The sequence below is a fragment of the Cornus florida genome, unplaced genomic scaffold, assembly GCF_030987335.1.
Source record: "Cornus florida cultivar Cherokee Brave unplaced genomic scaffold, ASM3098733v1 CherokeeBrave_3.0.0_Hap2_Chr02, whole genome shotgun sequence".
In the NCBI taxonomy this organism is placed as follows: domain Eukaryota; kingdom Viridiplantae; phylum Streptophyta; class Magnoliopsida; order Cornales; family Cornaceae; genus Cornus; species Cornus florida.
Genome location: NW_026775572.1, coordinates 20,078,772 through 20,091,826, shown reverse-complemented (window position 1 = coordinate 20,091,826; position 13,055 = coordinate 20,078,772). Strand labels below are relative to the sequence as shown.

Here is a 13,055-nt window from a genome sequence, read left to right as displayed (position 1 = left end):
AATTAAACAACCCCTGCCCCCTTTTCTGTTTGAATCTAATAAGTAGGTATGAATTGACAAATTTAGCCCTATTGTATAATGTGAAATTTAAATACATAATAATTGTTATTTTACAAATTACAATGGTAACCTTGGTGGAGTCCATTCCCAGTAATTTTTTTTTTTTACTCATTCCAAGTAATTGATGAGGCTTCAAAATGACCACATTTTGATGGAGCATTCGCAACGGAGTAATGCTTCTAAGAGCACTCAAATAATTTAGAATAGAAAGCAAAAAAGGTCAGAACAAATAGAAAGCATTAACAGTATTAAGTTACTAAATATCGGTAACACAACCTCCACTTAAACAAAATAATACATCAATCTCGCCCCTCTAGCACAATAGTACCAAATAAATAGAGCACTCAAATAATTTAGAATTTCCTTTAAATTTATTATATCCATCTCTGTCACTATAGAATTGGACCTTGTTCACATTATTACAATATTTAAGTTCACTGATCAAGTTTGTTGCCGCCGGCGACATGGACGACGAATCTGTACCTGACATCGTTCTTCTCCAACCTCTGGAAAGCAGTGTTTATGTAATCCATATTTACCACTTCGATCATGGAACTCACTCCCTTCTCTTTGCAGAACTCAAGCATTTCCTCGGTCTCCTTCATGCTCCCTATGAAGCTCCCTGCGATTGTCTTCCTCCCTTCACATATATATAAAACATATATATACCCAATCAAACAGAGCAACCACCATCACATATATAAAACAAAGCACATTGCTTCTACTTTTCAAGATAATAAATATTTAGGTTGATGACAGATTTACCGTGTTGAAAATAGATTTAATTGCATTGAAAATATTAATTCTACAACAAGGGGGTTATATACAGCAGATGATCTGGACTTACCATGTATACATGTAAAATGAAATATATACTGAGGATATGCATGTACGTACACATGTATAAAATGTAATATATACACGGGATATACATGTAGACATGTATGTATATAGCTAGAATAATGATCTCTTGCTTATTGGTGAGTAAGAGACTCTCTCTGTATCGAGCATAGTAATTTTTATATATGATTTAAATTTGAATAAAGGTAATTATAAAAAAGAATAATTATTATATCATACATAAGTGAATACATGAATTTAGTATTGAGCAATAGACAATTTCTAAACGCATATATACTATATATAAATATATTATATTATATAGAGAAATAAAGAGTGTCGTTAATTACCAAGAATAACCATTGGGGTGACAAACTGAAGAGGGGTATTGCTAACACCCAACAAAATCAACTTCCCATCAAATTTCAACAGAGAAAGGTAAGGCTCAAGAGGGTGAAACGCAGGCACTGTGTCAATGATGTAGTCGAGCGAGTCAGCAGCTTCTTGCATCCGAGTCGTGTCTGAGCTGACCAGGTAATCGTCCGCTCCCAGGTGGTCCATAGCCTCCTCTCTCTTCTTCTCAGAAGAGCTTATGACAGTCACATGATGACCCATGGCCTTTGCTATCTTCACCCCCATGTGTCCAACCCCTCCAAGCCCCAATATGCCTCCTCTCAGTCCACTCTGTTTCAGACCAAAGTGGCTCAGTGGGCTGTACACTGTCACCCCCGCGCATAGTAGTGGCGCCGCCTGTTCTACCGCCATCCCATCTGGTATTTTCACCACAAACCTACCCATATAATAATAAAATTTAGACTACATTTCACTAATCACTTAAATTTGAATATATATATATATATATATATATATATATATATATATATATATATGATTTTTCTCAAAAAGAGCTCTACTATGTGCAGTCGCGAGAGTCGCGACTGCACATGCAACATTTGCAGGACGGACTCAAAAATTTATATGAGGGTGGGTTTTTCATTTCTTTATTTATTATTATTTTTTTTGTAATTTCAGAGAGACAACTTTAAAATTTTATAGATACATAATTAAAAAAACATAAAAATCAGTAATATATAAATTTAAAATACTTAAAATCTAAGGGTTGATATTGTATAATCACGACTAGACTTAATATCTTCATTTACCAAATGTAAAAGAGACAAAAATGATTAGAACCATGAAAAAGTATTTAAATTTCAGTGGTGTTCTTAGTTTACGGAACAATATTTTTATTAAAAAGTTGTCATATTATTTGAGAATTAAATAATAATATCAAAGTCTGTAACTTAATGCTGTCACTGTAATTTTATTTATATATCCATATTATGCACATAAATGATGAAGTATGGAGGGTATTGTGGGAATGTTTGATTACTTATGATCAACGACCATAGCACCAGCAAATCCACCTTGGGTGGGTCTGCCATCAGTATAGACATCGCTATAGGTCCAGATCCTCTTGCTGCAGTATTGCTCAACGTCCGATTTGCATGGGTGGCAGTTCCTGCAACATCCAACGATGGTACCAACTCCGACGCAGTCTCCTACTCTGAACTTTGTCACATCTGATCCTACCTCCACCACCTCACCTACGACTTCATGCCTTCATTAACATAAGGGATATATCCATGTTACTAGTAATTTAGTAAAAGAGCTAGTATCAAGAATCAATGTTATAGATGGTACGTACACACGAATATATGATCTTTTCTGCATGTGTGTGTGTCAGTGTGTATATCAGATCTGGGAACAAGCTGCCTATATATAAATATATGGATATGAAGGGAGAGAGAAAAAAAAATACTCCGTATATATACACACACACACACACACATACCCAGGAACCATGGGGTAATTGGACATGGCAAGATCGTTTTTGACTTGATGAATGTCAGTATGGCAAATTCCACAGCAGAGTATCTTGATGAAGACATCTTCTGAGCCTGTATTCCTGAGATATAGAATATGTACGTACTGATTTTAGAGAGCTATAGATCACTTGGGAGAGATGAAATTAATTAATTAAAACCTGAAATGAATCAATTAATTAAAAAGAGCTAGCTAGGGTGATATATATATATATATGAGATTACCTGAGAGTGTAGGTATAGGGTGAGAGAACCCCCGATGGGTCTCTTGCTGCCCATCCTGTTGTTGTTTTCTCCACTTCTGAACTACCCATTTCACCAAAGAGTGATCAGTGAGAAGACAGAGAGATCTGAGGATTGATATTCAAGAATGTGGATATATATATATATATATATTGGATGCAATCTGATGACTATATATATATATATATACTTACTTATACAATAGAAAGTATTTATGAAAAAGTGGAGCTCTCAGTATTTATACCTATGGTTATTGATAGTCTCGGAAAACTGAAGTTGACCCTCCAAGTAGTTTTAAAAAATTTGTCCATTTATAGTTATTAAAGATAGTTTGTAAAAGAATTTTTCTTTTCTTTTTTTTCCCAAGGTTGTAAAATAAATTACTTGTCACTTAGCTAACCTTATCCGCTTTGTTTTTAAAAATTGTATGTCCAGTAGAAAAAGTATTAATTATTATTGTAATTTTTTTTTTTAAAAGTTAAATTTCAATTTTATAGATATAAATATTAACAAATATACAGCCTACTGTTAGGCTTGTTAGCCGAAGCTAAAAAACCATCACAACATGAGTCCATGAATACTGAAGCCCAGGCCCAATATTACAAACATCCCATCCAAGGGACCACGCATAACAGTGACGAAGATGGAGAAGGGCTCCTCATACTCGCCGATCTGGCGGCTTCCCCGGCGGCCGATCAACTGAACTTGGAAACTCCCATTAATTCCTCAATTATGCGTCTGTCATTATCAGTAAGTGATGAGGACATTAGTTTCGACTAATTATTATTGTAATTTTTGCTACAACTCTTTCTCTCTCTATATATATATATAATTTTTTTTTTTTTTTTTTTTTTTTTTTAAGGTACGTATATCGATCCCACAACACATACATCATTAAGATACAATTTAAAACGAAACTTCAAAAACATATGGAGAAGAAAAATAATGCTCAAATATTTGACAATCACATTTATTAGTTATATATACGATGATGAATGAGAAAGGTGGGCAAAATTAGGGAAACTAACATATAGGTACCTAAAACTTGAGCTTAAAGTTAAAGTTGTCATTTTTCATTAGCAATGACAAATCCCTTCACATCATTTTCATTACCTAATTTTCGTAAAAAATCATTGTCATTACCAAATCAATGGAGGAATTCAAAAATAAACATTCCATCAAAGGGCTTAGACATGTACTTTTCTTTTGTAGAAGCTAATGTTACGTGAAACTTAATTAAACACGTATATGTAGTAACTTTTTGTTCTTAATTATGACAATGATGTGTCCAAATTATTGCTGAAACTTATATATATATATATATATATATATATATGTGTGTGTGTGTGTGTGTGTGTGTGTGGTTTCTTGCATCGTGAACAAGCTAGCTTTTGAACCATCAAAATCTGCTGAGAATTCATTAGTGTCACGAGATCAATTTTTTCAACCAAAATTGGTTATACATATCAATCAATTCTATCGATCTACTCTTTCACTTGATGAATTATAACATGAACTGAGCCAGACAGGGGGTTCAATGTAACAAATAAAATCGAGATAAAGTAATTTTACAATTTTAAAAAATTATACATATAAAAATAAACTTTTTTTAAAGTTGAGAGAGAGAGAGAGAGAGAGAGGGGGCAATGAATTGATAAATGAACTAGTGTGTATTTCCTTGCATTTGCCAAACATAAAATGTGCTTTCTAGGTTTTTATTGTAAAACTTCATGTAACATTTGTATACCACAAAAAATGTTTTCTGAACAGTCATAAACAAAAACGATGATTTGGCTGACAACAGCAGTCATACCCACATAAAATTAATTAATTTATATTTATATAAAATTAGTCAAATTTATCCAACTATCATATTCTCTATCATTACTTTAGAATTGTGCTTCTTATTTTTAACCGGAAACAAAAATTATTCTTACTACTAAATGCGCTCTTACACTATTTATTGTTCTTATACATTCTGAGATGTGTGATGCATTAAGTTGAGAAATTTAACTATAAAATGATGTCAAAAGAAGAATAATACTCAGGGCTGGTGAAGCTACTTCAACCATTGTATATATTATATAGGCTGTTGGTGGTGGTGGTTGATCCACACAATCAAAAGTAAAAACGATTGAATCTGTTTTTAGAGGACGAATTTTCCACATCATGATGGGGCTCAACGTGGACAAATTCATCATACTTTCTTCATGTTTTCATCTACAATAATTATGTTGTTTTCTTATTAAACATATTTTAACCGTTTAATTAAATAACAAAATTCGGGCACTACCATAATGAGACTCATATATTATTGGAATGGACAGTAGTCATAACATCCGATCAAGGACTGAACATACTCTCATACTTCTTATAATTGGCTCGGTACTTGTCATTTGACTCAAAAATTTAAATTGATAAATTCCACCCACTGTCATTTGTAAGTACCCCACATAAATATCATCTACGTTTCATAAATTCACTTACTCTCCTAAAGTTCAGATTTGTATAATAGATTCTCTATCACTAGGTATTTGATGAATTCGGTTGATGTCACTTAGAGAAAATTGAAAGAATGTCAATTTTGCTCTTCTAATACAAAAATGAAAATATATATAATTCATGGGCAAAATGATAAAATAATACGTAACTATTACCAAGTCGGACGGTCAGATAAAGAGATAAGTAAAATTACAAAAGGTAAGGGGTCGATATGAAATATTGATAAACCTTAAAAAGAAAAAAATTAATAAACCTCAAAAAAAAAAAATGGTAAATAAAGTAAATAAAATTTATTTAAATTTAAACGTTGGTGGTGGTACTTTCATAAGCACAATATTCTTCCTATGTAGGACAAAAACCCTAAACAAGTTCTAAAGGGAGTGGAACTTCCTCCAATATTAAAAATAAAATTACATACATAAAAAAAATAATAATAAAAATAAAAAACCGGTAATAGGAATGGCGTTTGGGAAATTTTGTTGGATGGTCTAAAACATTGGGCTTCTTATCAGCCCAGTGAGCCAGTTTTCCTTTTTCGTCCCTGGTAAGCCGAGTTACAATTCGTTCAGATTTTGATTGTGTTCTGTGCCAAAACCACTAGTGTTGAAAAGAAAATTTTCTCCATTTTTATGTGTTTTTTTATGTTAATGACTTCTGCCTTTTCAAATCCGTTGTAGCGCAAATTACCATCTTAGCCCCCTTCAAACTCTCTCTCTCTCTCTCTCCCTAACCAGAATCCAGAAACCCTAACCGGCATGGGAGAAGATCGTCGGATTTACGTCCATAAATCTCTTGGCGGTGGTGCAGGTACTCTCTCTCTATACATACAAATGTATATATATATATATATATATATATATATATATGCATACAAAACTTTATTGCATATGTATAACACATACACGTTTGTTATAGATCTGTTCCTACGATACGGATGGTAGCAAAATTCTTCTTTGCCATCGAATTTTTTAATTTCCAGAGTTATTGTGTTTATTCATTTTGTCTGGAAAAATTCTCTGTTTTTGGATTGATTGGAGAGGTTTTCAAAATGAATTGGGAGATTATGTTATTTTTATTTTTTAAAAATTATGTGTGTATATGTATGTGTATATATATTCTGGTGCAGTTGCCGATGTGTTGTTGTGGAAGAGACGGTGTGGAGCGGTTGTTCTGCTAGTCTCTGCCACCTCCCTGTGGTTCCTATTTGAGAAAGCCGGCTACAACATCCTATCGTTCACCGCAAATGTCATATTGCTTCTTGTTGCAATCCTCTTCTTCTGGGCTAAATCAGCTTCACTTCTCAATAGGTAGGTATACATTTGTGTGTACTTGTGTTTTACCTCTTTAATCCTTCGTAACAACCATATGTTTGTATTATTGCCTTTACTTTTAGTTTATGTAGTGACTAGGAGAGATAGGGTTAATGAGAGCCAGAGAAAAATCTGGGGTGACGTCCATTGGTGAGAAACTGGTATGGACACATACAAAGAATACCCATAGATGCACCAGTAATAAGAGGTAGATTAGTGTATGTAGAAGGTAAGAGAAGAGAGGTTGACCAAAATTATCGTGGATGAAGTTATTAGAAATGATTTTTAAAAATTAAATATTAGGGTTGAGGTGGTTTGCAATAGAAACTAGAAAAAGATAATTTATGCGGTCAACCTTGGTCATACGGAATTAAGGTAAGGATGATGATGATGATGACAAAAATGTTTTCTGTTTGTTTTTCTTTACACACTAAAATGTAGTGATCAATTGTATTTTCAATACCTCTCCAATTTTCTCTCAATAAGTGTATACTTGGGATTTCCTAACGCTTTGAAACAATTGACTTCTTTTCTTATGTGGGGTTAGAAGTTTTTATATCAAATGTTCAATAATGTGATATTTCAGACCTCTGCCTCCCATTCCTGATCTGGAAATTTCTGAGGAATCCATTTTGAAGGCTGCTGACATTCTCCAGGTGTGGACCAATCAAGCATTGTCGGTTGCACGTGACATTTCAGTTGGTGGAAATTTGAAACTTTTTTTGAAGGTGTGATTAAGTGCTATAATTTCTTCTTTTTCTTAAATAAGGTCAGACTAGTGTATACTCGTCTTTTACATAGAAATGATGGAATGAGTCTGTGTTATTTACATTTGGATTTCAGGTTGTTTTTGGGTTGTGGTTTATATCTTACATTGGTAGTTTCTTCAACTTCCTTACACTGCTCTACATTGGTGAGTTTTTTTTAAGCCTTCACTAACTCAGTGGGCAAATTTCTTTTTATAATTCTATGCATTAATTTGGTTATCGCTACAATTTTTCTTCAGGGGTTCTTCTTAGTATGTCAGTTCCTGTGTTGTATCACAAATACCAGGATCAAGTTGATGAAAAGTTGATGGTAGCTCATAAAACCATTCACACACAGTACAGGAAAATCGATAACAATATCTTACAAAAGATTCCAATGGTCCGTAACAAGGAAAAGAAAGCTCAGTAGTCCAAGTATGACTCTCTCTCTCTCTCACACACACACACAAAAGATAATAAATCATGTTTGTACAGACCACTGTGCTTGAACCAATTATTTTCAAATGCTTACTTTTTTTTGTCATTGTGTCGTTAAACAAATTACAGTTAAGTGCAATCAGTATCAGTAGCAATTACAGTTAGGTGCTATGTGTAACATTGTGCCTCTAATAGATGTTTTTAATGTAATTGGATTGTAATTGTCAAAGAATATTTAGAAATCAGCGTAGTACATCATTCTAAGTATAGAAGGTCCTTATGATGTTCTGTTTGTGATGATACACATGGCGCATTTCAGTAGAGGAGGCTTTAAACTTAAATAGGGGTGAATAGTGTGGGTTGCATGTTGAGCTTTTCCTATTATATATTACAATGATGCATCTGATTGGATTTGTACATTATGGGTCACCTTCTGTTTATCCATTCATATACTCCGTCACGCAATCAAGTTGGAGAAAGGAGGAAATAGTGATGGTCATGGTCGTTTTTTTGTCAAAGAATCTGTTTTAAAATTCTAAAGAATTTATGGGTTGACGTTTGAATATTACATGGAATAGTATTGATGCTTAGATTTCTTGCACAATGTGGACTCACACTTGTTTAAAACTACTTGCTGATTCAAGTGACAGTGCCCTTACTGACAACTGATTATAGGGTGCTGATAAGAGGAAGTGCTCAAAAGTGCTCTTTGTTTACATTGAAGTTTATTATATTTAATAGGCAGTGAGTATCAAGTCATGCACATTTCATGTTTGGTGCATATCTTTCATTATGAGATTTGTGTGTCCTGGCCGTATCATATTTAACCTCGATGATTCTGAAAACTGAAGCAATGTTCTGTGGATGAGTTTGATAATTTAGGTAAACTAGAGTTGTCACTTGGCAACAGGTGGGCCTTTTTCAGGGGGATCGAGACGCGGGGTGGGCGGAGGATGGGGTGTGAAAGCCTAAGGGGAGTTATCAATTGGAGACAAGAACAGATGCAGTCACTTAAACAGATACAACCTGAAACTTTAACCCGGGCTCGGGCTCAGACAAAACTTGAAATTGAAATTCTTTTTTACTTGTTTTTGGTGTTTCTTTCTTAGCTTTGTTGTCTATCATTTTGGATGTCTTATGGGATATTAGGACACAAAGACAAACCTTTTTTTTATTTATAAGTAGGACACAAACACAAACTTAAGCATCCAATTTGAGTGCAAGGCAAGTACTCATAAGGTTCTGTTTAGTAGATGGAAACTAATAATGAAGAGTGACTATAAAAGAAAGGAGTGACTGAAAGGAAAATAAAATTTTCAACTTGCATTTGATTAGCATGAAATTTTTTTAAGTTGTGAGAAATTACCATTTTCGTATATTGGAATGAATGCTTGGAACTTACAAGAAAAGAAAGTTTCTAAAGAAATAAAAAATTTCCTTCGTTTTTTTGTTGGAAAAATTTATGGAAAGTTAGGTGATTATGGAAATTTGCTTTCCCTAAAAATTTTCTTTTCCTACTATCCAAACTCTTATAATACAAAAACAACAACCAAGCCTTTTTCCCAACTACTTGGGGTCGGCTATGTCCAAACTCTTAAAATGTTGAAAAAATTTCCATTTCCTTTCTTGCTATTTCCATTTAAATCAAAAGGAGCCTAAATGAAATTAAATGAGTTACATTGCACTTTTTGTTATTCTTTACATTTCTGCATGCACTAATATATTTGATAAAACAAAACAGGCTAAAGTGGATGTGCACCTTCAATTTGGTTTTTACAATGTTCTAGTTCTCTTGTTTAGATTTTTGAATGGTAATTATTATTTCTTTTTAAATAATATGAATAAGATGAATGGTAGTGTCATATTTAAACATTATCGATATTCGATATTCAAAAAGTTGCAAAAAATGGCAAGAAGGTCAAATTTAGGGTCTTTATTTTTGTTTGTTTTTCCTGCATGGTGTCAAGTCATTTTGTCAAACGTAAGTACGGATTATAGATATTGTAAGAGGTTTTTTACATGCTAAACCCATAGAGATCCTTCTACTTTATTTGCCTCGTGGCTGGCCTTTACGTGTTTAACATTAACAAAAATAATAACAATAAATAAATATTGAACTTTTGTTGTCTTTTAAGAGGAATTTGCATTTCATGTGGAAGTTGTAGTGAACCAGTAAGTTATTCACCTCATCAACAATGAGCAAGCTTGCAGTTACCTAATACTGAATTATTGTCAATTTGTCATGTTCGAACCAATTTTTATTTGCTTTCCATGGAGTTGTGGTTACTTCTAGTGCGGGCTCATATGTGTTCACTTTCTATTTTAATTTCACACACAAGTCTCAGCGTAGGAGGAGCACATTTTTTTATTTTGGGAAATTTGATGTTATTGCATATTCTTTGCCTTAATTGCTGCTTCTTTTTATCTCCATCTTTATTCTATTAACTTCAATTTTCAATAAGCATTTGCCTTCTGTGGATACTGCATAGTATCTTGGAATGATGGGAGAATCATCAATCTACAGTTTCATTAGTTGCTTGCATATTTAAAGAATATTAAAAGTTGAAAATCCAGGCTAGATTATTAAAAGATTTTCTTATGAGATGTTTGTGGTTTAAAATAGGATGACGAGTTTATACCGGAATATGCTTCATAGATGCATAATTTTTTTTTATTAAATCTAATGATATATAGTCATCTAGTTGTGAGTCAACCAGTTGATTGCTGGAGGGTTGATCCAGCAGTGGAACATTAATCATTTAATTCATGGTTATTGCAAATAATCTTAGTCCAATGCAGATTATTTCCTGATATACAACTGAAAGGAGCATGATGGAACAAGATAGTAATATCATATTTCTATGTAGCAAATTATATATAAGGAAAGAAAAAGAAGAAAACCAAATTATGCTAAGATACTACTATATATTATTCTTGAAAAGTAGAAGAGAATTGGAAAGGAATATTAGACATAATTTGCTAGAACTGGATTTCAAGTTGTAGGAGGATTCTTGGCTTGGTGGATTTATGTTTTGCTATGACAGAGTTGTCTCTGGTGTTTGTCTTTGATTAGATCTCATGTCTTAGGCGATTTGTTATTAAGTGCCTGAGTTAAGTATAGGAAGAAATATGGAGGATGATCCCAAGTGTTGAACTGAAAGTATGTTTCTTTTTCTTGAGTAAAATGTACAATACCTCCAGGACATAAGGGATAACATTTATTGTTTGATGCTACATTACTTTTTAAGTAGTATAATAGGTCAATAGCATATAAGGATAACATATGTCTCTTTCCCTTGAGTAATTTTCCTGTCCATGTGGAGGTAAGGCTGCATATATCTAACCCTTCCCAGACCCCGCAATGGCTGCCTAGACTAGCCCTTTTTACAATAGATCAATGTAGTAATACATGTATTGAATTCTTGATCACTTATTACAAGCCACGACTATTGCTAATTCTGAATTTTACTCAGAACCAATGATATCATGAGTGACGAATAACTGAAAAACATGTTGTATCTATGTAGCATGTTTTATCAGAATGATATTTCTATTTTGTTGTATCATTATCTCTCTTCCCAACCCCCGCCCCGCCCCGTTCTACTTCGTAGTTTGGTACAAACAAGTACTTTGTTTTTTTATTCAGTAAAAATCATTCATATTGGTTTTGCTTTTATATTTCTTGGTAATTTCTGAAGCGCGTGATATATCTCATCCATGGCTACATGTAGCCCCGCATAATTAAGATCACGGCATCAATGATAGTTTCCTATATATGTTGGTATTTTCAGGTTTCTTTTTGCTGGACACTCATAATCGATAGCAACCAAGTCATCATGGGAAATCATCAGGAGGAGCTGGACTGGCCACTGTTTGCTTATACATTTTTGAAGAGTATTGCATATTCCGTTGTATTTTTTCTCGTCTTTGCTACTCATACCTGATGGATAAATTGGTTTATTATCCATTGGAAAAGTTTCTTCCCTGGTGAGCTTGCTTTTAGTCTTGTAACTCAAAAGAGTTAGTTAGCGAAAAAGTTTCATTTGTTTGTTTGATGCACTTCATAATTTTTCTGCAGATGGAATTATGGATTTGTTTGCTGGAAATTTAACCATAAATATACAACACCTTGTTAAACTAAGGCGATGGTACTTCTGAACTTTTGTTTATTGTTTTTTCTTGTTCTTCAAGAGTAAAACCTATTTATTTATAGTTCTTTACCATTTATGTATATAGTACATTGTGCATTTTTCGTTCCGAGTATGGACATGTTAAACTAGGGCAAGATAAGCCACACCTATCGGGATTTGGCAGCTTCTATATGCATCTGTCGATCTAGGAAAATGAAAGTATTCATCTTAGAGTGGTGATGTAAACTCCAATTTATAGTGAAGGTTTCTTGTAATCGTCACTAGATATCAATGCCAAAGGTATGAGAATGAGGTAGGATTGCACAACAAAAAAAAAAATAAATAATATAAAAAAAAAAACCACTAATAATAGGAGGATGAGAATGAAGGTGGTAGGATTGCAGTTTGAATTTTTAAGCAATCATTTTGTACAAAATAAAATAATGATAGAAGATTTAATTCTATTAGTTATCATTTTCTTAAAGCACTCTTTCCGTGTGAAAAATACTTGTGAATGAATTACCCGTACAACTAGTTGGTAGGGCTTCAACTCGCTTCTCTTTCAAGCTACACAAAGTGAATTTGCCCTTCCAATTCAACTAAAGAAATCTTTTGAATTGGTAAAGGATTGGTCATTTCAGAATTTATTATTCCAACTTGGCAAATAGTACATTTTAATTTGAAATAGATTTTACAACAGAATGAAAACTTAAAAAGCCTATTACAAGATTTGAGGCCTATAATTATTACGGAGAATTAAGAAGAGGATTCTTGTTTTTATTTAAATTTTTAGTGAGACCGAGGTTCCAGCCCCTTTCGAGAGTGGGAATTATTCTTTTCAAATATTCACAATCGCCTACCTGCAAACCACAGATATAGAGAGAGAGGCTTCACGTCTAA

At 33.2% G+C, this 13,055-nt stretch overlaps 2 protein-coding genes across 3 annotated transcripts; one reads left to right on the top strand and one right to left on the bottom strand.

Annotated features, from left to right (window-relative positions):
* Nucleotides 1–192: 192 nt before the first annotated feature.
* LOC132285972 (probable cinnamyl alcohol dehydrogenase 1) lies at nucleotides 193–3,115 on the bottom strand. The gene is made up of 5 exons (XM_059788218.1): nucleotides 3,012–3,115; nucleotides 2,756–2,869; nucleotides 2,294–2,521; nucleotides 1,251–1,690; nucleotides 193–700 (listed from the first exon to the last, which is right to left on the bottom strand). Exons 1-5 carry the CDS (start codon nucleotides 3,098–3,100, stop codon nucleotides 495–497), a joined length of 1,077 nt encoding a protein of 358 aa, XP_059644201.1. The 5' UTR covers nucleotides 3,101–3,115; the 3' UTR covers nucleotides 193–494.
* Nucleotides 3,116–6,056: 2,941 nt separating this feature from the next.
* LOC132294116 (reticulon-like protein B11) lies at nucleotides 6,057–12,166 on the top strand. 2 transcript variants are annotated; one of them, XM_059791846.1, is made up of 7 exons: nucleotides 6,057–6,075; nucleotides 6,209–6,338; nucleotides 6,658–6,838; nucleotides 7,428–7,569; nucleotides 7,685–7,754; nucleotides 7,848–8,022; nucleotides 11,817–12,166. In XM_059791846.1, exons 2-6 carry the CDS (start codon nucleotides 6,287–6,289, stop codon nucleotides 8,015–8,017), a joined length of 615 nt encoding a protein of 204 aa, XP_059647829.1. In that variant the 5' UTR covers nucleotides 6,057–6,075; nucleotides 6,209–6,286; the 3' UTR covers nucleotides 8,018–8,022; nucleotides 11,817–12,166. The 2 variants fall into 2 exon arrangements, 1 of the variants encoding a protein (XP_059647829.1); XR_009477978.1 differs by lacking the exon at nucleotides 6,057–6,075 and having other exon boundaries at nucleotides 6,084–6,338; nucleotides 11,817–12,012; nucleotides 12,104–12,166.
* The last annotated feature ends 889 nt before the right edge of the window (nucleotides 12,167–13,055 follow it).

What these genes read in the sequence shown, in the direction of transcription:
- LOC132285972 (XM_059788218.1), bottom strand. Translation starts at nt 3,100, where the DNA reads ATGGGTAGTTCAGAAGTGGAGAAAACAACAACAGGATGGGCAGCAAGA. An exon ending in AATTACCCCATGGTTCCTGG is followed by an intron (nt 2,522 to 2,755) that starts GTATGTGTGTGT and finishes ATGTTAATGAAG; the next exon opens with GCATGAAGTCGTAGGTGAGG. An exon ending in GCTATGGTCGTTGATCATAA is followed by an intron (nt 1,691 to 2,293) that starts GTAATCAAACAT and finishes TTATATGGGTAG; the next exon opens with GTTTGTGGTGAAAATACCAG.
- LOC132294116 (XM_059791846.1), top strand. Translation starts at nt 6,287, where the DNA reads ATGGGAGAAGATCGTCGGATTTACGTCCATAAATCTCTTGGCGGTGGT. An exon ending in ATCTCTTGGCGGTGGTGCAG is followed by an intron (nt 6,339 to 6,657) that starts GTACTCTCTCTC and finishes ATTCTGGTGCAG; the next exon opens with TTGCCGATGTGTTGTTGTGG. An exon ending in ATTTGAAACTTTTTTTGAAG is followed by an intron (nt 7,570 to 7,684) that starts GTGTGATTAAGT and finishes TTTGGATTTCAG; the next exon opens with GTTGTTTTTGGGTTGTGGTT.